The sequence below is a fragment of the Dama dama genome, chromosome 5 (genome assembly GCF_033118175.1).
Source record: "Dama dama isolate Ldn47 chromosome 5, ASM3311817v1, whole genome shotgun sequence".
NCBI lineage: Eukaryota > Metazoa > Chordata > Mammalia > Artiodactyla > Cervidae > Dama > Dama dama.
Genome location: NC_083685.1, coordinates 21906900 through 21933450, shown reverse-complemented (window position 1 = coordinate 21933450; position 26551 = coordinate 21906900). Strand labels below are relative to the sequence as shown.

The window sequence follows — 26551 nt, the reverse complement described above, 5'->3', positions numbered from 1 at the left end:
TTACAATAAACATTTATTAAGGTGTAATTTTCACAATATTTTCATTCTGTTCTGAAATTGGTCTACAAATATCTCTATGTAACACCAAAGCCAGTGATTCAATAAATAAGAGAAATGTACGGATTGCTTTGCCAAAAAAATAAGCCTTATACATTTATGCCTATTTATGATATTTGTAGAATCAGTTTCCCAAGGCTCATGAAACTAAAGTGAGCACACGCCACATAGGCACACACACACACACCACTATATTAAAATCAAATGGATTCATAGTATCAAATTAAATGCCATGTAAAATTTATAACCAGATACACAAAATGTGAAGTTGACTCATGAATACACTGTGGATCATGGGTACCATACCTCACAAATATGATTTCCAGTTGAGAAGAGGGAAGTAAGTGCTAGGCTGGATTTTAAGTGAGCGCTAATCACCACCATCATCACAAAGAAATCAATTTAATTACAGTATTCAAAGAGTTAACACACATGCAGATATTAAATTGACACTACAATAAAATCTTTAAATCTGCAAAAAGACATTAGAACATATGGTTGATAACACCACTAGCTGCCACAGATTTTCAGTAGATGGTGCAAAGGGCAATCAGGTTTTTAAATCACCACCAGGGAAACACTGGTCCTGGTGTATCTCCTACAAATCAAGGAATCAGTGAAGAGCAGAGTGCAGATTTCAGTAGGCTGGACAAGCTTTGTTTATTCCAGATCCTATTTATCACACTGATGGTTGTCCAAGTCTTAATTTGAAGGCTACTGTATTAGATCCTGCAAAAGTATATGCTTCTATTATTCACAATAAGGAGCAAAGGTTGAAGTACTCAAATGGCCATAAACAAAACTTTTGCAGAATGGTGATGTATTATCCAAAAAAAGTTGGGGGAGGTGGGTGACACCTTTAGGTCTTGGAAATTCCTTCTATTTTTTTGGCCATGCTATTTCCCCCATCAGGGATTAAACCTAGGTCCCCTGCACTGGAAGCATGGAGTCTCAACCACTGGACTGCCAGGGAAGTCCCCAGAAATTTCTGTTAAAGTGAGCTAGAGGGATGGCTGTGTGTGTGCTCAGTTGCATCCCCTTTGTTACCCCATGCCTACCAGGCTTCTCTGTCCACAGGATTTTCCAGGCAAGAATACTGGAGTGGGTTGCATTTTCTACTCCAGGGGACCTTGCTGAACCAGGGATCGAAACTGCAACTCTTGCATCTCCTGCACTGGCAAGAGGATTCTTTACCACTAAACCACTTGGGAAGCCCCCATACTACACTTGATCTTAGCCAAAAGGCCAAGAGGTGATGGCAAGAGCTGGCTTTTTGGTTCAGTCAGTCAATTCAAAACCCATCAGAAGTGATCGGGTATCAACCTATAAGGCCAATATCCTTCCTCAAAAGCATCTTAAGAAGTAGCAGAGGGAATTCTTTGGCAGTCCAGTGGTTAGGATGCCTCGCTTTCACTGCAGAGGACCCAAGTTCCATCCCTGGTTGGGAAACTAAGGTCCCATGAGCTATGCAGTGCAGCCAGAAAAAAAAAAGAAAAAGGAAAAACAAAAGGTAGCAGGAAGCAAGGGGATGAAGTAAAGCAGGATTCCCGATAGTGAGAAGGTGTCTTAGCCATGTTTTAGATTCTGCACTGGACATCTGACGTGTTATTCCTAACCTCTCTAGGTTACTGAAATGCCACCAAAGTGGTTTACACCTTCCCCACAAGCCAGCCCCAGGGGGTGGGTGTACAAAATTCCTTTTACAACCCTCCCAAGTACGGACCCCATCCTGCATGTTCACCCTTAGTGCCAACAGGAAATGTCTCCAACTAGCTACTCCCCGCCACAGTCAGCGGGGCATAGATCCTGCTCTCCTGTCTGCTTCTTAGTCCACGTGGGACAGGCTTCCTGGGGTCGTGAGAGGCATGGTATGCCTGTCGTCTCCGGGCAACTATAGGTATTTAAAATCTCCTTCAAAGGCAGTAACCTCTCTCCATGATGTCACTCGGTCCCCTTCATAAATTAAAGACCCTGGCACAATTCACAAGACCAGCTTTCAGGAAATTCTGTCGTTGCATTTTGCTACAAGAAATGATATGGGGTTTAAAAAAAAGGCGAACAAACCCAAAAAAACCCCAGAAGGCAAGTAATGCTGATTGGTATTGGAAAATACAAAAATGGAAAATATGAAAGGCTGACATGCCACAAAAGCATCTTTGCCAGGATGTCAAGGAAGAGATTGGTCCAAACATTGATCCCCAAACATCCACAGAAATCCAGCAAGTTGGAGATAACAAATCCTTTTTCTTTTCTGGGCTCTTTTCTGCTCTTGGTATTTACTGCGATATTGAAGCATTGGGAAATTAACACTGATGAACTTGAAGATATCTAAAAAACTGAGTTTTAACTATAAGAGATTCACAGTAGCTTTCGTCAGGATATTTTCATATCACACTGAATGATATGTTACACTAATATATTCTACAGCCCTGAAGATATAAAAAAACTTCTCTTCAAGGTATGAGATATGATACAAAAATACATTTCTCATGTACAAAAGAGAGAAAAAAGGAGATGAGGGGTACTGGAAGAGGTCAATTATCCTACAAGCTTCCGTGGAAAAAAGAAAAAAAAAAAAATCCCAACTATTTGAGGATAAGAGGACGCCCAAGCAAAAGTCAAATTTACGTATTAAAAAGGAAGAGTTACGCATATTGAACCTCTGTGACTTCCATCAGAATTTCAAGGACTATTCCACCCTGAAGTGATACTCTTAAGGAACTAATTAACTTTGGTTAAAAATAAAGACATCTTTCATTTGGCTGTATCAGATTGTTCAACTGGCTTCATAGCCTACACTTAGCCAATCCAGAAAACAAGGTGCATGTTTTTTTAAATATTTATTTATTCACATATTTGGTTGCATTGGGTCTTAGTTGCGGCACATGAGCTTAGTTGCCTCACGGCATGTGGAATCTTCCTGCACCAGGGATTGAACCCATGTCCTTGCATTGCCAAGCAGATTCTTAACCCCTGGGCCACAGGGAAATCCCGAGGTGTATATATTCTTAACAATAACTTCCAGTTGATGATGAGGCCTCAGTCCACCAGCACCCAGATATGTGAGCCTTCCTCGATTTACTAGAAGTTAAAATGATTTTTCTGCTAGGGTCTCAAGACATCACAGTTCCAAAAGGTTTCCAGGTGTGAGGGTGGGCGAGAGAAGGGTGCATGTTGTACCCAGAAGATAATTTAAAACTTAAAATCTTTGTGCAGAGAATGTCAATTACCCCCCCGCCTAAGATGAGCAAAGCAAACACCCAAATGTGCTAGAGACATAGAAGCCAAATGCACAAGGGGAAAGAAGGCAAACATGACCTCCCTGGAGTTCTCTATACCCTGTGTGAAAACAGATTTGTCTCTAAGTATCTAAATGACAAAACGGGAACGGCTTCAGTGCGGAAACCAAGGGGTTTCCAATGCCCATGGATAAAGATTTGCCCAAGCAAATTCTAGAGGACATGTATATAATTTCAAGAAGTGAGCTGCAAATGCAAGACAGTTTGGGCCCTGTTAATGTGCACCTTAAAAATAGAAGTTTCATGAACACTCTTGAAAAACATCTGCTCCTCCTCCCCAGGTACTTGCAACCTCAAATAAAGCATACAGAAACACAGCACAGAGGAGCTGGCAGGCAGCTGAGTTTTCTCTGAAAGGATTCCTGGACCAGAAAGTCTTGGCTCTACCTGATCTGGCAGGGGTCTCTGCAAACCTGTGTACAGGGGTCTGTGATGCGGCTGCCAGGACACGCAGGTGGGCAAGGAAGGCCAATGGAGACAGCCACGAAGCCTAGTAGCAAAACCTGGGGCTTCATTTCCTTGATTTCCTGTGCTTGTTTGGTACCCAGAAAGGGGCGTCTCCACTAGCCCCTGATCCAAGCCTTGCAAAGCCCCCTTTGTTCAGGACTCCCACAGCTGTCTGTCCCGCATGTACCTCTCTTCACCCCTAGAGACCACTGAAAATGAAGCCACCACAGATTCCAAACCAAAAGCACCTAACACATATATTGTAAAAATTTCAGATAAAATAAATCAGATCTTTTCCAAGTCTGGCGGGTGTCTGCTTATTGTTCCTGAGAATGCTTTATAAGCAGCAACAGACTTGAAAGGTTATTAGCTGCTATGGTTGGTTTTCCTTTCCTTTAGTCCTGAGTCAACCAAAAACCAAAATGAAATAAGTATACGAAACACCCTGGAGAGTGTAGCTTTCCTATATCCCCCTAGCTGGCCAATGGTAAAATTAGGACTCAAATTAGATACCTGATGAGCTTCAGTGCTTGCTCAGGCAGTTCTTGGTATCAAACTCCAACGATATTCCTTTGCCTGGTTCTTGAATTTTCCTTTAGAAAATGTGGAGGTTAAAATACATCAAAGTACAGAAGGGGGAGAGAATCTTAGGTTTTCTACAAATAATGATTTCTTCATTTAGAAATCTGATTGATGGGGGCTTGGTTGGATCATCTAGGATCTCAAAGACATTGAGTTTCAACCTTGAAACCCAACAGTCCACATTCAGAAGCAACACAATTCATCAAATCAACATCAACCAAAAACAACATGAAATGAAGGTCACAGCTTTGGAACATGAAAAGAACGCACACAGACCTCAACCACCAATCCCCGTGCTGCAAAAGCAAACACTTGCCTTGAAACTTTTCCAAAAGGTCGAATTAGCAATTTCTTCCCCTCTGTGTAAAGTTTTAATAAGCTCAACTCGATCTGCCTTTATTAAAAAACCTTACAAAAGATGTATTTAAATGCTTGAAAAAATTAACTTTATGCTCTATGCACAGATAAACTTCTCTTACTGTACAGCTAATATGGTTATATCCTTTGTTTAAAAAATATTTTTTTCCACTAATGACACTTGGTGGGTAGTCCTATATCAATGATCTTGTCAATTCCTCCCGGAAGATGTCCTAAGAGTTGACACGTGGCCGGAAACACCCTCACAAAGCGCCCCTCTCTTGCTCAGGCATGTTTATTAAGATTGTTTGGGGTTTGGCGTTCTTTTTTTTCTTCTTCTTTTTTGTTTCCGGAGAGAGGGCGCTGGTGGGGGGGGAGCCGGCCGGCTGGCTGGTTGTCACTTGCTGTTGGGGCGGTCAAGACTCTCCAGCACACGGGTGAGGCGGATGTTGAGCAGTCTGACCTGGTTCTCCAGTTGTTCCAGCTTCTCCTCCACGCTGGGGCCACTGGGGCTGCCTCGCCAGTAGAAGCCCATGGGCCCGGTCATGAAGTAGATGGCCACCACGAAACACAAGGGCAGCACGGCATTCTCAGGCTCGCCCTCGTATTTGTGAAGGATGTACACGCAGGACATGGAGAACAGAATGACTCGCACCACCCAGAAGAAGCGGCCGAACACCAGGTGCAGGGCACTGAAGGTGAAGCCCAGGGTCAGAGACAGGAACCAGTAGGCCAGGAGGACGACGCCTACCAGCAGGAGGGCTCGGGCAGGGCTGTTGGCCACCGAGCTGGGGTTGAAGTACTGGGACAGGTTCGAGACTGCAGGACAGAACAGAGGGACAGCGGCCGGTTACAGGGAGTCACGGGGGTTCTCTGCGAGCTGGGGTGGGTGGCTCAGCTCACTGGCTGGGCCTCTTCCACACCCTGAGAAACTAAAACTGGCTGCCTGGGTATAGAACCCTGGGAGAAGACAGGGCAACACTGCTCTATCATGGGTTTAAAACACCTTTCAGGTAGGGCAGAGCCTGTACACTGGCCTTCAGCTGCCCTCCTTCCTGTCTTCCATACCCAGCATTAGGCTGCCTAGAAGGGTGTTTCCCAGCCTCCCTTGAAGCTAGCTACATAACTAAGTTGTGGTCAAGGAGAGGTGGGCAGAAATGTTTGGGGATGGCTTCCTAAAAGTAGTGGGAATAGGCCCTTTACCTCGTCGTCTTCTGCCTGCTGGAATGTGGATGCGATGGCTGGTATAGGAGCAGCTGTCTTGGGTCATAAGGGAAGGGAAGTCACCTATTGGGGAGCAATAAGATGGAAGGGGCCTCGGACCTGAGAATGTGCTGCAAAGCCACCTACCTGCCTAGCCACCTACCTGTGAACTTTTCACATAAGAGAAATATAAGCTTCCATCTTGTATAAGCTGCTGTAATTTGGGGTCTCTGTTACTCACAGCCAAACCTAATCGTAACTGGTACCCACACATGAAGTTCCATCTTAAGAATGGAGTGAAATGGAGGACGTGCATCTTCTGTGTGCCCGACTTAAGAAAATTTCCAAACAGAAAAGTTAAAAGGATGGTAATATAAATACTCCTATCAAAATCATCTAGGTTTAACAATGGTTAACATTTTACTCCATCTCTAGTCACATATCCCTCCCTTTTTTTTAACCAAACCATTCGAAAGAGGCACACATCATACTGCAGCATGCAACTTTCTCTCCCACGTTTATTGAGACATAACTGACATATAGCACTATTTAAGTTCACGGTATACAGAATGACTTGACTTATATTGTGAGATGATCATAGTAAGTTTTGTTAATATCCATCATCTCCACAATAGTGTAAAGCAAATGTATTGCAATTAAAAATACATAAGCAAAACGAAAAATGTCCATCATCTCATAGATAGAAAAAAAAAGTTTTCCTTTTCCCGAGAACTTTGAGGATCTCCTAACTCTAATAACTTTCAACTATACTGCACAGCAGGGCTAAACCCAGTCACCATGTTGCACACTACACTCCCAGGATTCATTTATCCTGTAACTGAGGTTTGTACCTCTTAACCATCTTCCTCCAATTCCCCTACTTTCCATTCACTGTCTCTGGCAACCACAAATCTGACCTCTCAATTTATGAGTTCATTTTTTTTTTTTTAAAGATTCTATATATAAGTGAGATTATACAGTATCTGCTTTTCTCTGACTTATTTCACTTAGCTTAATGCCCTCAAGGTCCTTCTATGTGGTTGCAAATGGTAGGATTTCCTGTTTCATGGCTGAAGAATATTCCATCATATATAGACACGCCAACATTTCTTTATCCATTTACCTGTCTGTGAACACTTAGGTTGACTCCATGTCTTAGCTATTCTCAGTAACGCTGCAACGTACATGGCTGGGGACAGGACGGGGGTGGGGGTTGGCAGTGATGGTGTAGTTATTTCTTTGACGTAGTGTTTTTGTTTCCTTCAGATATACTCCCAGAAGTAGAACTGCTGAATTGTATGGTTAAAATGAAATTTTTTTTTTAAACTTTACTGATTTATTTTTGGCTGTGCTGGATCTTGGAAGCTGCATGCAGGCTTTCTTTAGTTGTGGCGAGTGGGGACTCCTCTTGGGTTGCAGCGTGTGGGCTTTTCATTGTGGGGCCTTCTCTTGTTGCACAGCACAGGCTACAGTGCATGTGGGCTTTAGCAGCTGTGGCCCACTGGCTTAGTTGCTCCAAGGCACGTGGAATCTTTTCGGACCAGGGATGGAACCTGTGTCCCTTGCACTGGCAGGCAGATTCTTATCCACTGCACCACCAGGGAAGTTCTCTACTGTAAAGAGGAACTCCACACTGTTTTCCATAGTGGTGGACTAATTTACATTCCCACCAACAGTGCCCAAGTTCTCCACATCATCAGCAACATTTGTTCTCTCTTATCTTTTTGGTAACAGTCATTCTAATAACCAAATTAATATTGCATTGTGGTTTTGATATGCATTTCCCTAATGACTAGCATGCTGAATTACTGGTAATACAGTACCTTTTCATGTACCTGTTGACCATTCATATAGAAGGAATATGTTTCTTTTCATAAATATGAAAACATTCATATTCATGTTTCCTTTTTTTTGGAAACAATGTTTATCCAGGTCCTTTGTCATCCCCCCCGCCCTTTTTTTTTTCCTGGCTGCACCATCAAGCACGTGAGATCTCAGTCCCCTGATCAAGGATTGAACCCGCACCCTCCACAGTGAAAGCTCAGAGTCCTAACCACTAGACCGTCTAGGAATTCCCTTTTGTCCATGTCTTAATTTTTTTTTTTCCTTCTATTGAGTTGTATGAATTCTTTATCTATTTTGGATATAAACTCCTTAACAGATACGTTTGCAAATATTTTTTCATTCTGTAAGTTCATTTTGTTGATCGTTTCTTTGGTTGTGCAGAAACTCTCTAGCTTGATGCAGCCTCGCTTGTTTATTTTTGCTTTTGGTGTCAAATCCAGGAAGTCACTGCCAAGGACAAGGTCAAAGAGCTGACTGCCTGTTTTCTCCCAGGAATTTTATGGTTTCTGGTCTCACATTTAAGTCTTTAATCCGTTTCGAGTTAATTTTTGTGAGTGGTGTGAAATAGAGATCTGATTCCATTCTCTTACATGTGAATGTTTTCCCAGCACCACTTACTGAAGAGATTGTCTTTCCTCCATTAAGCATGCTTGGCTTTCTTGTCAAATACTAGCTAACCATACGTGCATGACTTTATTTCTCGGCCCTATTGGTCCATGTGTCTGTTTTTATGCCAATACTATTGTGTCTTGTTTTAAAGCTCCATGTTTTCTTAAAAAACATTTTTATTTACTTATTTGGTTGTACCAGGTCTTAGCTGTGGCACAGGGAATTGCCGATCTTCGTTGAGGCATGCAAAATCTTTAGTTGTGGCAGGCAAACTCTTAGTTGCAGCATGTGGGATCTAGTTCCCTGACCAGGGATCAAACCCTTGCCCCCTGCAGAGAAAGTGCAGACTTTTAGCCACTGGACCGCCAAGGAAGTCCCTGCTCTAGTAAATTAACTGAGCAGAAGGAGTTCATGGGAACTTCTAGTTTGCAGCCAGTTGCTCAGAAGCACAGGTGATGACCTGGACTCATGATCGGCATCCAAAGTGGAGGGTGGTCTTGTGGGACTGAACCCTTTGCCTGTGGGGTCTGATTCTGCCTCTAGGTAGATAGTGTCAGAACTGAGTTGAATTCTCTGTCACCCCATGGTATGTGCACATTGCTAGCTGGTGGGGGGAAGCCTACACACACACACACTTTGGAATTGGGTCCAGGAACCTTTTTCAGTCACACACCTAGGGCAGAGTGGAGCTGGTATTTCAAGGCAGAGTCTGGTTGACAGAGCCACCCAGTCCCTGCCCTGTCCTCAGGCAGCCTCCAGGAGGAATCCCTACTTCCCCCGTTTTGTCACAAGTGTCACAAGGCTTCCAAGGCTTCAGAGAAAGTCAACAATTTGAAGATAGGAGACTGAAATCCTTCCTTCTGACTCTGGATGCTATTTCCCAGAAAAGTGTCTTCAGCCAGGAGATCAAGGGTGGAGCTAACTGTGCTGTCATTTATAGTGGGCACCAAGCCCAGGAAACATGGCAAGTGTGAGTTGAGATGTGCTGGGCCAAATACAGGCTAGATTTCCAAGACATTAGTATGCCCCAAGATGTAAGACACCTCGTTAATAATTTTCTATTGATTCCAAGATGAGATGACATTTTTTTTTTCTTGTGGCTGTGCTGGCGGCTTGTATCAAACCCACACCCCCTCCAGTGGAAGCATGGAGGTTCAAGGGAAGTACCAAGATGGCAATATTTTTAATATATTGGATTAACTAAAACACGTTATTCATTTCACTGGTTTCTTTTTACCTTTTTAACATGGCAATTAGAACATTTAACGTCACATATGTGGCTGGCATTCTATTTCTATGGAACCACTCCAGGCTAAGGACTCTCCATTTTAACCAGTACCTTGAAACATTCTGAAGCAGGCCATTAAAGCATTGTGCTCACAGATGCATTCTGTACCAGAATACCCAACTCCGGAGTCCAGTTTCCTGCAAAACCTTTTGCACCTTCAAACGTCTCAGTGTAAGACACACACTCTAGAGGTTTTCAGATGATTTGAAACTTAATGCATCAAGGGGAAAAAAACCACAACACAGAAGTGAGTTCTTTCACCTCTGAATGTGCCAGCCACCCTTCTCATGAACATGAGTATTCGGGCCTCTTGGCTGTAGAAGAACTCTTTGATCTTTGATCTTCACTGCGGCATGCGGGATCTTTAGTTTCTGCACGTGGGATCTAGCTCCCCAACCAGGAGGCTGACTTGACTCCAGTCTTTCATTTCAAGCCGAGTGCAATTTCTTGCAGTCAGGTTTGTTTGTCCAGGGCTATTTGGTCAGGGATGGAAATACCGAGAGTTTAATGATCTGGGAAGGTGGTGGAAATGGATTCCAAGCAGGATTGCACTCAATTGCGGGAGCCAGGTTCCGTGTTGACTCAGCCGGAGTCCCAGGAGGGGCCCTCCACAGCCCCAGGGGGCTTGGAGCTGCACGGCAGCCTCTCAAACGGCGATGCTGCTGCCTCCAATTCTCTGCCTAAGGCCTCTCGGAGACTGAATTCAGTGGTTCAAAGCCGGAGGGTGGGTTCCCAGGGATGGAGGGGATGACAGCGGGTGCGAACCAGCGTATGGGTTTGGGCCAGCAGCCAGCTCAGCTCCAAGGCCTCAGTCTCTATCTGTAAAGTGGGAGTGTCAGGACCGATGGAAAGGGTCGGGGGTGGTGGGTGGATTCAAAGAGATGGAGTGTGGAACTCAGAGAGTGTACTGGTCTCCTCAGGCTTCTGTAACAAACGACCAGACGTGGTGGCTTCAAGCAACAGGACTGGAGCCTCAGTGTTCTGGGGGCCAGAATTCTGAAGTCAAGGTGTGGGCAGGGCTGCGCGCCAGGTAAAGCTCCAGGGGAGGCTCTCTCCCGGCCCCTTCCGGTCCCTGGCTCGTTGACCGCACCCGTCCTTCTCCATCTCCGTTTTCACATTCACATGGCCATCGTCTCCGTGTGTCTGTGCCTCCGTCCAAATTTCCCTCTTTTTAAAAAATATTTATTTTTATTTATTATTTGGCTGTGTCGGGTCTCAGTTGCAGCATGCAGGATCTTCGATCTTCATTGGGGCATGCGTGACCTTTAGATTCGGCATGTGGGATCCAGTTCCTTGACCAGGGATCAAACCAGGGCCCCCTGCATTGGGAGCTCGGAGTCTCATCCATTGGACCACCAAGGAAGTCCCTTCGTCTTCTTGTAAGGACACCAGATGTTGGATTGAAGACCCACACTAACCTAGGATGACCTCATCTCAGCTTGATTACATCTGCAGAGACTTCATTCCCCAATAAGGTCACATTCACAGGTGTGGGGGTTTTGAGGGGGCACTTTTGGAGAGGGACACCTCAATTCGCCAAAGCAGTGAAGCAGTGGGGCTGACAGGTCTCCAACTCTTACTGACATTGGGCCTTTTTGTACCAGGGGCAGAGCCGGGGACGAGGTTGCAGCCTGGAGAAGGCTTGCAAGACCTTGCTCACGGATCTCAGAGGGGAAATGATAACAAATACACACACGTGGGAGGAGGGCAGGAGGTGGGAGAATGCGAGTGTGAGAACTCAGCATGAGGGGTCCTCACACAAGGTGGTCAGGAGGGGCTTCTTGGAGGAGGTGTCATTTACCAGAGACCCGAGCATGGGAAAGACAGGAGCAGGCAAAGGGTTGGGAAGATCGTCCCCAGCAGGGAGCACATAGAGCAACAGGAAGGCGTCAAGGACTCAGGTATGTCCAAGGGCCAGGCAGTGTCCTTGGTGTGAACTTTGTCAATTGAAAGTGCATCAGGAAATCACTGGGCAGTTTTAACAAGAGTGACTTAATCTGACTTTTATGTTTTGTTTTTTTTAAAATCACTAACCAAAAAAGTAGCAATTAAAAAAAATAAAATCACTCTAGGTATTTGTTGAGAAGAGACCCTGGTTAGGAGATAAGCAGGAAAGCGCTCACCCAGAAGGCCTAAGGCCACTTTCCAGAAAGGTTTGCAAGTTGGGCCCTTGGCCAGCATCTGGGAACGTGGATTTCTGGATTGTAAGATTGGGATGCATAAGAAATAAGTGGCCTCCATCCCCATTTCTGGCAAAGGCTCCTAAAAGCCTTGTAATTTCCTAAGTGATAAGAGCAATAAAGGTGTCTTGATAATTCACAGCCCCTTTCACACACACCTGTGTTTGTTAATCAGGTGATTCTGAAAAGCCTCTAAAGATGTAGGCTGGTTGCCAAGGGAACCAACATGGTTTTTAGAGGGTTGAGCCTTTCGATTGACCCTCTTGACCTCTTGGGAGGAGGTGAAGGTTGAATCCATCACCAGTGGCCAATGAGTCAATAGAACTCGGAACGTAAAAGCTCCGAGTCCTGCCCAAAAACCCTGCCCCATGCACCTCCTTCACCTGGCTCCTATCACCTTTCATAAAAAAACAACTATCTATGAGTAAACAGGTTTCATGAGTTCCACAAGCAGCTTTAGGAAGTTACTTGAACCCAAGGAGGGGACAGGTCATTGGTACCCTTGATCTATACCAGCCAGTCAGAGGCACTGGAGACAACCTGGCCGAGTGTCTGAAGTGGGGGCAATTGTGGGACTAAGCCTCTGACCTGTAGGATCAGATGCTACCTCCAGGGAGGCAGGGTCAGAACTGAGTTCAATCTGGGCCTGGAGGTTCTGCACAAACAATGTGGTTCATGCTGATACCTGCTTTCATTCCAGGAGTCTGGAATTTAGAAGGTGCAAGGCAGAGGGTGCCTACATGACCAGCCCCTCAATAAACACCCTGGGTGCTGAGTCTCGACTGGATGTCCCTGGTTGAGGACACTTCACATGGGGAACAAAGCGTGTCCTGTGTGACAACCCCACCCCCATCCTGGAGAGGGCTCTGGGAGCCTGTGCCTGGTTCCCCAGACTTCACCCCATGTGTCTTTCCCTTTGCTGACTGTGCTCTGTCCTTCCCTGTAACACATCACAGCTGAGCGTACCAACAAACGCTGGGTCCTGGGAGTCCTTCTAGAGATGCACAGGACCTGGGGGCGGGGGTGGTCTTGGTGATCCTGACACAGGCGGCTGCAGGCTTCCTGGAGAGAGGCAGCAGCCTGAACTCAAAGGCTTCCAGCAGCTGCCTCCTGATTCCTGGACCAGCACACTGACTTCCTGGGGATCACACACTGCTCCTTCCGATGATTCTGTGAGCACCTCATTCTCTGTATTAAATCACTTCCTGTCTGAGTAACTGGAGTAGTTTGTTATGGACCCCGACCACCCAGAGACTCCACCTCCAGTCTCTGAGGTTTGCCTGAGTGACAGTCGTGTCTGACTCTTGGAGACCCCATGGACTGTAGCCCATCAGGTTCCTCAGTCCATCAGTCCATGGGATTCTCCAGGCAAGATTACTGGAGTGGGTTATCATCCCTTTCTCCAGGGGATCTTCCTGACCCAGGGATTGAAGCCAGGTCTCCTACATTGCAGGCGGATTCTTTACCATCTGACTTAACAGGGAAGCCTAGGGACAGACAAGTTGGCACTACCCACCTACACCTTCTAAGTAGCATCTGGGAATCTCAGTTACTTACAAACACAACTATGATAATAAAATAGGTTCTCTTGTATCCCCTCCACCCCTGTCTTCTCCTGCACCATCTGCCCTGGATACCACTCCCATAATTTGAGAAGCACCAGAATGAAACACAGCCTTCAAATGAATGCCCAACACCTACCGTCGAGTCCAAGAACTTCCAAGAGCTCTGCCCAAACTTTCCACACGGTTTCCACAAACATGTCCACTCCCAGCACGAACCTCTCAGTCAGCCTTGTCAGGAACTGCAGAAATGAGAAAAGTCATTACCGACTCGGTCACAGCTTCTTCCTAGCCCAGCCAAGTTTACACTTGAACGAGAAAACACAGCCAGCCGATGACAAAGGCCACCCCAGGGCTTGGCCAAATCGCCCAGGGAATTGATGGAACTTGGGACTAGCTCAGGGCGCCAAGAACCGAGAGAATATGGTCAAATCTCCCTCCTGGACTTCCCTGGTGGTCCAGTGGTTGAGAACCCACCTGCCAATGCAGGGGACATGGGTTCGATCCCTGGTCTGAGAAGACCCCACATGCCGTGGGGCAACAAAGCGGGTGTGCCACAACTACTGAAGCCTGTGAGCCCTAGAGCCCGTACTCAGCAAAAAGAGAAGCCACGGCAATGAGAAGCCTGCACACTGCAACTAGAGAGTAGCCCCAGCTCTCTGCAACTAGAGAAAAGCTGCCTGCAGCAACAAAGGCCCAGCATAGCCAAAAATAATAAATAAGTAAGAAAAATATATTTTAAAAAAAGTCTCCTTTCTACAGGTGGAGGGGTCCATCGGAGAAGCCAGGAGCCCTCCGCAAAGCTGCTCACTTCACTTTGATTACTCCCAGAGCCCTCTGCTGACTCTTGTCAAAGTCCCTGCCTGAATTCTCATTTCTAAATGGTGGGAGGTGTTGCAACCAACCTATTTCACCTGGAGGCTGGGCGCTGCTGCACGGGAGCAACTCTAAGGGGCGAGAATGGGGGTTTTCACAGTTGAGTCCCACCATCACCTCTCGGGCTCGTGCAAACGATGGAGACACACCTCCATCCCAGTTTTAAGGACCTTGGAGGGCTGCAGTAGCTCTCCCAATGTGAACACAAAGTGCAGCTTCATTTCACTTTATTTTTTAAAAATAAGTGATATGCCATACACATGGTACACATGGTATAGTCTCACTTCCTACAACCTGAATCCCCTTCCAGAGACAACACTGTTACCACTCGCTTGTAGATCTTCCCTTTTTTGCCCAGGTGAAGAATGGCACAGACAGGGGCTTCCCTGGTGGTCCAGCAGATAAGATGACTCTGAGCTGCCAATGCAGGGGGCCTGGGGTTTGATTCCTGGTTAGGCCCACATGCCCTGCAGTGTGACCAAAAGATAAAAAGGAAATGACCCCACCCCCCACACCTACTAAATTATACACTTTAAATGGAGACTGTATAGTATTAATATATGAATTATTCCTCAATAAGTTGCTATTTGAAAACCGGAAGGATACTAGCATAACACTGCAAATCAACTGTACTTCATTTATCTATTGGCTGCATTGTATCTTTGTTGTAGCACTCAAGCTTAGTCGCCCTGTGGCATGTGGAATCTTGTTGGACCAGGGGTGGAACCCACGTTCTCTGCATTGGCAGGTGGATTCTTAACCATTGGAGCACCAGGGAAGTCCTCAACTATACTTCTGTTTTTCAAAAAAATGCTTTTCAAACTGAAAGAGTAAGAAATAATAATGGAACAGTTGACATTAAGAAAAAAATAATGTAGGAATGACAGAAGGAAGTATCTATGTCAGGGAAAAGAGAGTCCCTGGACCTCTCTTGGATAGGGGTAGGTGGGTGGGGGCATTTTGGAGAATGTACCATCCCCTGGAGAGAAGACACACTGGTGTCCGTTTAGTTATAATTCTTTTCTTGTTAAAGAGTTTCACTGACATATCATTTACATACCATAAAGTTCTCGGCTTTAAAACGCACGATTCAATGTTGTTGTTGTTGTTTTTAAATCCCCCATAATTGAATTTTAGAACATCTTCATCACCCCAAAAGGAGTCTTGTCCCCACCTGCAGTCGCTCCTCATTCCCTCCTCCCCTCAGCCTAGGCAACCACTGATCTTCCCGTCTACACAGTTGTGCCTTTCCTGGACTTTCTGTACACACAGAGTCAGGCAATCCGTGCCCTTTTGTGCCTGGCTCCTTGCACTCAAAATAATAATATCAGGCTTCACCCATGTGGCACCCATGTGAATCGGTACTTAATTCCTCTTTCTTGCCAAAGAGCATTCCCTTTGGGGTTCTCCACGCTTTGTTCCTCCTCTCGTTATTCTTTAAAAGCATCACAATTTGTGCCCATTTGTCCATAGGCAGCAATTTCTATATTTTGTTCAAGTGGAGGAAAAGGGAAAGGACTCCCTGGGGCACCTGGGGAAAAGATCAGCAGGCCTTTCAAGGGTACCAGCTCCCCTGGAAAGGGTGTGGGAAAGTAGCTATTTGGGGAGGAAGAGACATTACAGCTTCTGCTGCCTCTGACCCTCTCTGTGCCTCAGTTTTCTCAGCTGTAAAATGGGACTAGGGAAGAATGGACATTAGGGAACTTCCCTGGTGGTCCACCAGTGGGTAAGAGTCCGTGCTCCCAAACCAAGGTGGCGCGAGTTCATTCCCTGGTCAGGGAACTAGATCCCAGATGCTGTAACTAAGAGTTCCAATGCTGCATCTAAAGATCCCACGTGCTGCAACTAAGACCCAGTGCAGCCAAGTAAATAAATATTAAATTAAAAAAAAAAAAGATGTGGGGACTGCTTAGGTTGCCTGTGTCAGATCGGAGGATGACTGGGCAGCAACCCAGCATGCCCAGCAAGGTTGGAGGTCCAGTCCTCTCTCCAAACGGAGTCATCTCCTTCCCACCGAACAACTGTCTTTGGGCAGGCGTTGGGAAACCCACAGGCCCAGACAGGACCTGGCTGTGCTCAGAGGAAAGTTCAGGCCGATCTTGGGGACCAGCCGGGGCAGGACAGGGTGATACATGGAAAGGCTCACGTGGGCCTTTTGGACTGGGTGGGTGGGAACACTCTGCCCCCTGGGGCTGGCACCGCTCACTTCAAGTTAGTGGCCTCTGCTTCAACAAGTTAGTACTTGGCTCCCTGTCTGTGTGAAGACACAGGAGCCCTGAAGGGGTTCTGTGGGCAGCATTGTGTTCCTCCAAATCTCAGTAAAGATGAAATGAGGTCAATGTGGAGAACCTGGATCCAACAGGACTGGGGCCCTTCTTGTAAGAAGAGATGGGGGGCCTCCCCACAGGTCCTCCAGTGGTGAGGACTCTGTGTGGTCAATGCTACAGGCGCGGGTTCCGTCCCTGGTCAGGGAACTAAGATCTCACATGCTGTGCGGCATGGCAAAAAAAAAAGTTAACACTGCATTTGATGGGGGGGGGGGGAATAAAAAAAAAAAAAAAAGAAAGAAAATGAACCCACTCCAGTATTCTTGCCTGGGAAATCCCATGGACTGGTGGGCTACAGTCCAAGGGGTTGCAAAGAGTCAGGCATCACCATGCCCATGTTTAACTGAATCTCTGCTATACATTTGAAACTAACCCAACATTGTAAATCAACCATACTCCAATAAAAAAATTTTTGAAAGGAAAAAGAGAAAAAGAAAATGGGGACACAGACATGCACAGAGAAAAGACCACTTGAGGACACACGGAGAAGACAGCCATCCGTGAGCCATGCAGAGAGAGGCCTCAGAAAGAAGCAGCCTGGTATACACCTTGATCTCAGGTTTCCAGCTTCCAAAACTTCCAGATGATATTTCTGGGTGAGTCAGCCAGACTGTGGCCCTTCCTCACGGCAGCCCTGCAGACTAAGGTAGGGTTCAGTGAAGCCCAGAGCCTGAAGCAGTTCACAGAAATAGGTGAAAAGCCAAACCAACGGCGCAGGTTGTATGTTTTTTCTACAACTTATAAAATATAGCCAATATTTTATAATAACTATAAATGAAGTATAACCTGTAAAAAGTGTGAATGTTGTACACCAGGAACTCAAGACTGTACATTGTACAATCATATACTGCTGCTGCTGCTGCTAAGTCACTTCAGTCGTGTTCGACTCTGTGCGACCCCATAGACGGCAGCCCACCAGGCTCCTCCGTCCCTGGGATTCTCCAGGCAAGAACACTGGAGTGGGTTGCCATTTCCTTTTCCAATGCATGAAAGTGAAAAGTGAAAGGGAAATTGCTCAGTCATGTCTGACTCCTATTGACCCCATGGACTGCAGCCCACCAGGCTCCTCCAGCCATGGGATTTTCCAGGCAAGAGCCCTGGAGCGGGTTGCCATTGCCTTCTCCGAATCATATACTACTGTACATCAACTATACCTCAATTCAAAAATTTAATAATAGAATTAAACAAAACAAATCAAACCAAACAAAACTTGGGCATTCCCTGGTGGTCTAGTGGTTAGGATTTGGACTTTCACCGCAGTGGCCCAGGTTTAATCCCTGGTCAGGAAACTGGATCCCAATTCAAATGAAGCATTTTTGCAGAAAGATGTTTTGAGTTGGTCAGGGAAATAGAAAAATGGACTTGGGATGGTTATTAAAAAATTGTCAGGAGCTGTGATGATGGTATTGTGCAAAACATTTTTGCAAAATGTTTATCTGTTAAAGACAGAGACTGAAATATTCAAAAGTGAACCAATATGTCTTGGATTAGTTTTAAAATACTATGCCAGGCTTCAAACATTTTTTTGATGGGGGAAGAGATACAACAAGAATGTCAAAACTGGGTGAAGGGTATAGGGGTTCATCATACAATTCTTTCTCCCTTTGTGTCTCTTGGGCAATATTCAGGATGAAAAGTTAAAATTAAAAAGATTCAAGTGAGCCAACTCAGGAGGCCCATGGCTGCAGCCAGTCCAAGGCAGAAGACATAATTACTCCAGCTCAGCGTTTCATCGCCCCGTCCTAAATCTGGAGGATGTCCTAAACTCTCCTCACCCCCATTACCCCCAAGCACATTTAAACTGGCCCAAGCAACTGTCTCCATAAGAAAAGCAGCAAAGGAGCAGTTTAGAGGTTGCCTAAGGATCTGAGGAATAGGAAGTAAGACAAAGTTAATGGGAACTGAAGTGCTGGAACACACATGAGGATCAGGAATGAGTTACAAAGGGGAAAAGCCACCTCTGGGAGGGTGGGTCAAAGCCATGGGACAAGATGACACCAAGTGTCCTGACATGCTGCCCTCTTAAAGACACAAGGCCCTCAGGTAGAATTCTTACTGGAATGGTAGGTCCTCAATGTAACCCTGAGGAAACAGATTAGATGCATCCTGGGACAACTGAAAAACCAACTGGGTGTCAAAACCACAGGGAGAGGGACTTTTCTGGTGGTCCAGTGGTTAAGACTCCATGCTTCCAATGCAGGGGGCAAGGGTTCGATCCCTGGCTGGGTAACTAAGGTACCATGTGATATGTGGTGAGGCCAAAAAGTAAGATAAACCACAGGGAGAAACCATGTCAGTCCCACTAGAACAGTTACACTCAAAAAGACAGACAACCATCAACAGATGAATGGAGAAAGATGTGACCTATATAAACACACACACACAAACCAGAATACTAATCAGTCATAAAAAAGAATGAAATTTTGCCATTTGCAACAACTTGGATGGACCTGGAGGGTACTCTGCTTAGTGAAATGAGTCAGACGGAGAAAGACAAATAATGAGACATCCCTGGTGGTTCAGTGGTTACAACTCTGTGCTTCCACTGCACGGGGTGCAGGTTCTGGTTGGGGAACTAGGATCCGATGTGCTGTGAGGCAACGACAAAAAGAAAGACAAATACTGTATGATAGCACTTCAGGGGGAATCTAAAAAATATAACAAAGTAATGAATATAACAAAAATGAGGCAGATTCACAGATACAGAGAACAAACTAGCGGTTACCAGCAGAGAAAGGGAAGAAGGGGGATGGACAAGATAGGGGTAGAGGTCTAAGAGATACAACTACTATGTGTAAAATAAGTCACAAGGATATATTGCATAGCACATGGCTGATATCCTATTATAATAGCTATACATGGGATATAGTCCAAAGATATGGACTCATTGGGTTGTACACCTGAATCTAGTATAATATTGTAAATCAACTATACTTCAATTAAAAATAAGTTGAATTAAATATATCCGAGGGGTGGTGGGGAAGACAAGAACGTATGTTGGCGAGGATGGGGAGAAACTGGCATCCTTATATACTGCTGATGGGAACGTCAAATGGTACCGCTGCACAGAAACTCCTTGACGTGTCAGAGCTGCCATGTGCCATGCTGTGTGCTTAGTCACTCAGTTGTCCAACTCTTTGTGATCCCATGGATTGTCCAAGGGATTCTCCAGGCAAGAATGTTTGAGTGGGTTGCCCCCTTCTCCAGGGGATCTTCCCAACCCAGGGATGGAACCCAGGTCTCCCGCATCGCAGGCAGATTCTTTACCGTCTGAGCCACCAGAGAAGCCCAGAAATTCCATGCCTAGGTACATACTCCAAAATATATAGTCATGGAAAAACTTGCACATGAATGTTCAGAGCAGCACTGTTCATAGTAGCCAAAAAGTGGAAACAACCCAAATGACCATTAACTGATAAATGGATCAAAGGAAAACCCTAAGAAGGAATGAAATACTGACAAAAGCTTCAAAATGGATGAACCTTGAAAACATGATGCTGGGTGAAAGAAGCAAGATGCAAAAGACCACCTACTGTCTGACTCCATTTATAGGAAATGTCCAGAATACATACGCAAATTCATAAGAACAAAGAAGATTATGGGCTGCCAGGGGTTGGGGGAGATGGGGTGACCGCTAAGAGATTTAGGGTTTAAGGCGGGGAGGAGTGATGAAAATGTTTGAAACTGATTGTGGTGATGTACAGAAATGTGGTAAAATGTACAAAATGTGATGATGTACAACCCCACTGAGTATAATAAAAGCCACTGAACTTTAAGTGAATGAATTGTATAGTATCTGAATTACAGCTGAAATAACGCTGTTAAGAAAAAGAAGACATGAACATCAAGGTCATAAAAGCACCCCCTACTCCCATTCCCAAAAGGGTAAAAGGGACTTTGACAGATTAAAAGGAACTAAAGAGGCATTAAAACCAAATGCAATGAGCTGTTGCTTGGGTGCTGTATTTTTTTTTTAAGTTATAAAGGAAATGTGAATATGGGCTATATATTACAAAATGTTATTGAACTAAATTTAAGTTTTGGGGCAAAGGGTATTATGGTTCTGTAGGAGAAAATATCATGTCCACAATTTACTTTAAAAAAAAAAGGTGTATGTGTGTGTGTTTGTAGAGAAAAAGAAACAGTCTGGGGAGAATATGGTGATCCTAGGGGGAGTGTCTCACTGTTAACTTATTCAATTCTTCCAGCTTTTCAAAGAAAAAGTCAGACAACATTATTTTGATGATGGTGATGTTTTCAGGGGTGTATCCATATGTCAAAATTTACCAACGCGTACACTTTTGTCCCACTTTAAATGTGTGCAGTCTATGTCGATGACACCTCAATAAAGCTGTTAAAATGTTGGTGGGGGAAAAAAAAAGACTGGAAAGTGTCAAAGTTATTCTGCTCAAAATATTTTCTTACAAAGCAAAAAAAAAATGCCAGCCTCTTAAAAAGAAAAAGACTAACAGTTTCAGTAATGGCAAAGGAAAACAAAAATCAGTTCCCAGTAAAGATGCCACTGGATTCCGAAAAAAGATCGCCTATCTCACAATAAAATAATAAAACCAAATAGCTTACTGACACCTCTTTGGAGAGGTATTGGAAAGCAGCCCTCACATGTATGACAGGAATGGAAACTGGTATAACTGGGGAACACTTCAGTAATGTCTCTCAGTACTCAAAATGCATATGAACTAGAACTGTGTATAAAGGACACGACAGACAAAGCTAGTTTATGTTGTCAGAGTTAGGAGAGAGGTTATCTTGGGGCTAGGGGATTGGACCCCTATATTTCCAGTGCCACATGTGGGTCACATGGGCATGTTTGGTATACGACAATTCATTTCACTGTATACTTAACACAGAAAAGTGCACTAATAATATTTCAATTAAAAATTTTAAAATGCACAGACCCTTTGGCTCAGCAATTGAATTTCTAACAACTTACAGATGAACTTGTATATGCACACTCCAAAAAATTTAGATAGAAAAACCTTTACTGCAGCCAGGATTGGAGTGGCCAATCCAGTCCAGTCAGAAACTAACAAAACATGGACCATCAGGAGGAGTTGGTTAAAGGAGGGTACATCTTTATACTAAACACACCAGATGAATCCTTCTTATATCTTCTATCATTTTACTAAACATTTATTCAGTGCCTGGTATTGTACACCATGACTAGTCACATTCAACCTGCCAATTATCTCCTTTGTACAAAGGAAACACACAGAGGTCAAGCAACCGGCCCAAGGTCACAGAGCTAGTAAGAAGCAGAGCTGGGATTCGAACCCAAGTCTGTGGGAGAGCAAGGCCTAGGTTCTGAACCAGAAGGGCTGGGGTTAATTTTAGACAATTCCTAGATAGAACATAGAGTGTTTCATTAAATACCCTCAAACTTTAAAACCCACTAAGAAGGTCTGGCTTGTTGAAAACTATAGTTGCTAGTAGATTGTTTTCCCTTAATTATAATTAACAGAGCAATTTCCCCAAGTCTCGCTGGTCTAGGCTATACTCCACAGGAAATGTCAGGGAGCCTCATTTTGGATGCTCCACTGATGGAGGGGCACAGGGAGGGTCGTACACCAAAAGACCAGTGAAGGTACCAGCGTGGACTCCAGACCCACTGTGTACATGTGTGTGCATACTCCATCGTGTCTGACTCTTTGGAGCCTTCCAGGTTCCTCTTTCCATGGGATTTTCCAGGCAAGAATACTGGAGTGGGCTGTCATTTCCTACTCCAGGGGATCCTCCTGACCCAGGGATCGAACCTGCATCTCCTCCATTGACAAGTGGATTCTTTACCACTGCACCACCTGGGAAGCCCCACTGTGCCTGGGTTCAAATCCTGGCTCTGCCACCCAGGCTGACCTGAAGCCAATCACTTTACCATTCTGTGCCTCAGATTCCCTGTCTGTAAAATGGAAATATTAACAGTACCAACCTTATAGGCCTGTTCTAAGGATGAAGTGAGTTATTCTATTTATAAAAGGACTCAGAACAGGGAGCATTTATTTGCTAGAAGGGATGTCGCCCAATTCACAAATTGCTGATTAAAGCCAATTAGATAAAAAATAATAATAATAAAGCCAATTAGATCTTAAAAAAAAAAAAAAGGCATGGATTTCCCCGGTGGTTTGGTGGTTAAAACTCTGCACTTCCACTGCAGGGGGCATGGCTTTGATCTCTGGTTGGAGAACTAAGATTCCCTCATGCTGCTTGGCCAGAAAAAAGGAGGTGTATTTTAAACAAACATGCGTGCTAGGTTGCATCAGTCGTCTCTGACTCTATGCCACCCCATGGACTGTAGCCCACCAGGCTCCTCTGTCCACGGAATTCTCCAGGCAAGAATACTAGAGTGGGTTGCCATTCCCTTCTCCAGGAGATCATCCTGACCCAGGAATCGAACCCACGTCTCTCACGGCAGGAGGTTCTTTACCACTAGTGCTATCTAAGAGCCCTTCAAATATCTGTCTAAATTATTAACAAATACTAGTTAGTATTACGGTCATCTCTATTGAAAGCACAAACCTTGGTTTACTTCAAAAGGAATTCTGATTTCAAGATTCTCAGATACTTTGCCAGAACACAGCTGTATTATTGATACCAACCCACATCTGAACCCCTAAATATCTACTTTGTATTTGTTTGTGAATCTCAGATTCCTAGATAGAATGATCAGCCTAGACATGGTGGCTTGTGCTAAACCCTCCCCAAAAAGGGCCAGACTTCTTTTTGCTGTGAGTGAGACAAAGTAGCTCAGCCGTGTCTGACTCTTTGTGACCCCATGGACTTTACAGGCCATGGGATCTCCAGGCCAGAATATTTGAATAGGGATTGAACCCAGGTCTCCCGTATTGCAGGTGGATTCTTGACCAGCTGAGCTACAAGGGAAGGTCTTTTTGCTGTAAAACAAATGATTTCTGCCTTCAAATGGCTAAGGCACACAGTAGGAGAGAGGTGCAGATTCACCCTGCATACTCAGGCAGTCTGAATGGCCACTTCTCTGCACTCAGGTGTTCTTGTGCTCTCCTTCTGTAGCCAGCTACAAAGAGATATTCCCCCCACCACCCCCGCCCCATTACCCACAACCTTTACAGCTTCTCAGAACACTCATAGGAGAGGACGGTCAGAAGTTAACAGCTTTCCTAACAAATTAACCTATATTTCATCTCATCTGATTAGAATATTCAGCCAGTCTGATTTGAGATTTAATGTTTTCTTTCCCCTTCATCTCAAGCAGCAGAAAACATTTTTTTAAAACCTGAAAGCGCTGCCAGCAGAGCTAAGCAACCGAGATTTGAGCCTTGGCCAGGATATAACTAACAACAGTATCTGATACTGATTCAGCCATGACTCTGGGCCAAGAAGGGACCAACGATTCATAATTACAAGAGGAGATGATTACTATCCCCATTGAAGGAATAAAGAGACCGAGCCTCAAAAAAGTGAAGCCAGTTGCCTGAAGCCATCCAGTCAGAACTGGAACTTTTCTCCACTCCAAAAGCCCAGGGCTGGTGCAGAGCAAAGAGCTTAAGAGAAGGAACACTATGGGCTGTACTCCAGGAACTGCCTGACCACATGCAACCGTCCCCCTAGTTCACTTCCCCTTGCTCGGTGGACTTCTGCCCCCAGTGGTTCACCCAGCTGCCGAGGGCAGAGGGGGGAGAGAAAGGGCTTCTCCGGAGCGCTCAACACCATCCCCAGGTGCCAGGGGCTCCTCAACAGCTCCAAAGTAAATAAAACGCTTCAAGTGAGAGGCCCGGCACACAGTAGGTGCTTAAACGGGTTACTGTGCCAGGTTGCCAAAGCAACGGAGCAGATTGCATTACTCTCATTCTTAAAAAAAAATAACAGTAAAATAATAAAAAGCCTAAGTATCTTCAAAGCAGAAGGAGGAGGGCCTAAGGTGCTCAGGGGAATCGGGTCGGCGGTAAGGCTACAGGAAATTCGGGGTTGCTGGGGAGAGCGCAGCAGCGTGGGGAGAGGGTGCCGGCGAGCAGGGCGCCCCCTGGGTAGCCGCCACGGTGCCTGGCTCACAGTAGGCGCTCATTCAAACGTGTTGAATGAATGAATGAGAGGCGCGGCGGCGTCAGAGCTGCCGAGGAGAGGCCCGGACCGAGTGCCCCCGGGAGCAAGGTTCAAGGAGAAGTACCGCATGGAACACAGGGCGCGCCGAGGCCCTGCGCACTAGACCTGCGCCGGAACTCGCCCCCAGACACGACGCTGGCCCGGGTCGGCTCGGGCCACAGGCGGCAGGCCCGGAACCCCCGCCCCAGACCCGGGCCTCCCTCTTTCTGAGCCCCGGCCGGCCTGCAGCCCCAGAGGCCGCGCACGGCCCAGGAGGGCCCTGGGCGCCAGGTGCGCGGCGGCCGAGGCAAGGTGACCGCGGGCGCGGGCCCAGCGCCCACCTTCTGAGCGGCGCGCACGTTGTCCTCGCCGAACAGGCTGCTGACGCTCTGCGAGAAGGTGTTGACCGTGCGGCGGTAGCTGTTCTTTTCGGTGCCGCCGCGGCTCCGCGCCCCCTGCGCGCCCGGGGCCACCAGCCCGAGCAGCAGCAGCAGCAGCAGGAATCCAGTCCGGGCCCGGGGTCCTCCCGAAGCGCGCGCGCCCATCCTGGAGCCGGCGGGATGTCGGGTCAAGAGGAAGGATGAGGGCCGCACGGTGGGACGCAGCGGCTCCGGCGGGGACCGCGTTGGCGCGCTAGGGGGCCGCGCGCCGCACCTCTGCCCGCTCGCCGCCGCCGCCGCCGCCGTGCCAGCTGCCCCGCCCCGCGCGCAAAGGCGCGACGGCCCTGCCCACGCCTTGCCCCGCCCCCGGATGCGGGACCTGCCGAAGACCTGGCGGGAGCGCGAGGCAGCTTGAGGTTACCGATCTCCCCGCCCCCGTCCCCTGCCCAAGCCCTCTGTGACCTGGTGGGGCTTTAAATCTTTCCTTTAAAAAAAAAAACCGAAACTTTATCTTAAACTTTTCTATAAAAAGCAACCCAAGATTGTAAAGGTGAAGAGGCGCCAACAGGAACAATGACTACCATTGATCGGGAAATATGAATTATATATATTTTGCATATCGTTGAATTTATAACACCCAATAATTGGCCACCTTTGCCGGTGGCAGGGGCACCAGCTTACTCATTCATTCTGAAATGTTTAAAAGAAAAGCATTAAGCACTCCCTCCTGCCCTTCTTGAATGAACTCTATTTCAGAGTCAGCAAATAGTTGAGAACGCGAAGTTCTTTTTAGGAAATCCAGGTAGTAAATGAAAAGGGAGTGAGAGAGATTAGAAAATAAGTTTGCACCCCTTAATGAAATGATGGATCCAGGCCATGATCATCAACAGACTGAAACCAAAAGGTGACATGTTGGTGGAGAACTTGAAAATGGAGGGGCCTGGACCCACCAATCTTGGTGGTAGAAGTACCAAAGCCACCTGTGTGATGGATTCTTCCCAAAACACTTTGGACCCTAACTTGATATGACCTCCACATCTAACTCATGGTTTACAGGAAACATAGGGAATGGAAGCAAAAAAAAATTAGCAACAGCAGAAGTTAAAGTCAGAATGTGGAACACTGAACAGCATAAATGACCTTAGTTTCTTCAATAAGTAAATGATATAAAAATAAAACCATTTTTGTCAACTCAGAGTGAAAAGTTATCTTTTAAAATATTTACTTTATTCATTTACTTGGCTGCATCAGGTCTTCATTGTGGCAAGCAGTAGCTTTCAATTGCAGCACGTAAGATCTAGTTCTCTGACCAGGAATCAAACCCAGGTCCCTTTGCACTGGAAGTATGAAGTCTTCGCCACTGGACCAGCAGGGAAGTCCCTGAATCTTGTTTTGAACTTACATATTTCTAGATTTCTGGTGAGGTTCTCATATATTCACTGGCATATATTTCATCATCATCTTTTAAA

General features: G+C 45.9%; 1 protein-coding gene across 1 annotated transcript; it reads right to left on the bottom strand.

Annotated features, from left to right (window-relative positions):
- On the bottom strand, positions 1 to 25370 carry BRI3BP (BRI3 binding protein). Its single transcript, XM_061142111.1, has 3 exons — positions 25044 to 25370; positions 13569 to 13671; positions 1 to 5561 (listed from the first exon to the last, which is right to left on the bottom strand). Exons 1-3 carry the CDS (start codon positions 25245 to 25247, stop codon positions 5140 to 5142), a joined length of 729 nt encoding a protein of 242 aa, XP_060998094.1. The 5' UTR covers positions 25248 to 25370; the 3' UTR covers positions 1 to 5139.
- Positions 25371 to 26551: the final 1181 nt, after the last annotated feature.

Coding starts and splice junctions, on each gene's coding strand:
- BRI3BP (XM_061142111.1), bottom strand. CDS start 25,247: ATGGGCGCGCGCGCTTCGGGAGGACCCCGGGCCCGGACTGGATTCCTG. Junction 13,672..25,043: donor ACGTGCGCGCCGCTCAGAAG/GTGGGCGCTGGG, acceptor TCATTTCTGCAG/TTCCTGACAAGGCTGACTGA. Junction 5,562..13,568: donor GGAAGTTCTTGGACTCGACG/GTAGGTGTTGGG, acceptor TCTGTCCTGCAG/TCTCGAACCTGTCCCAGTAC.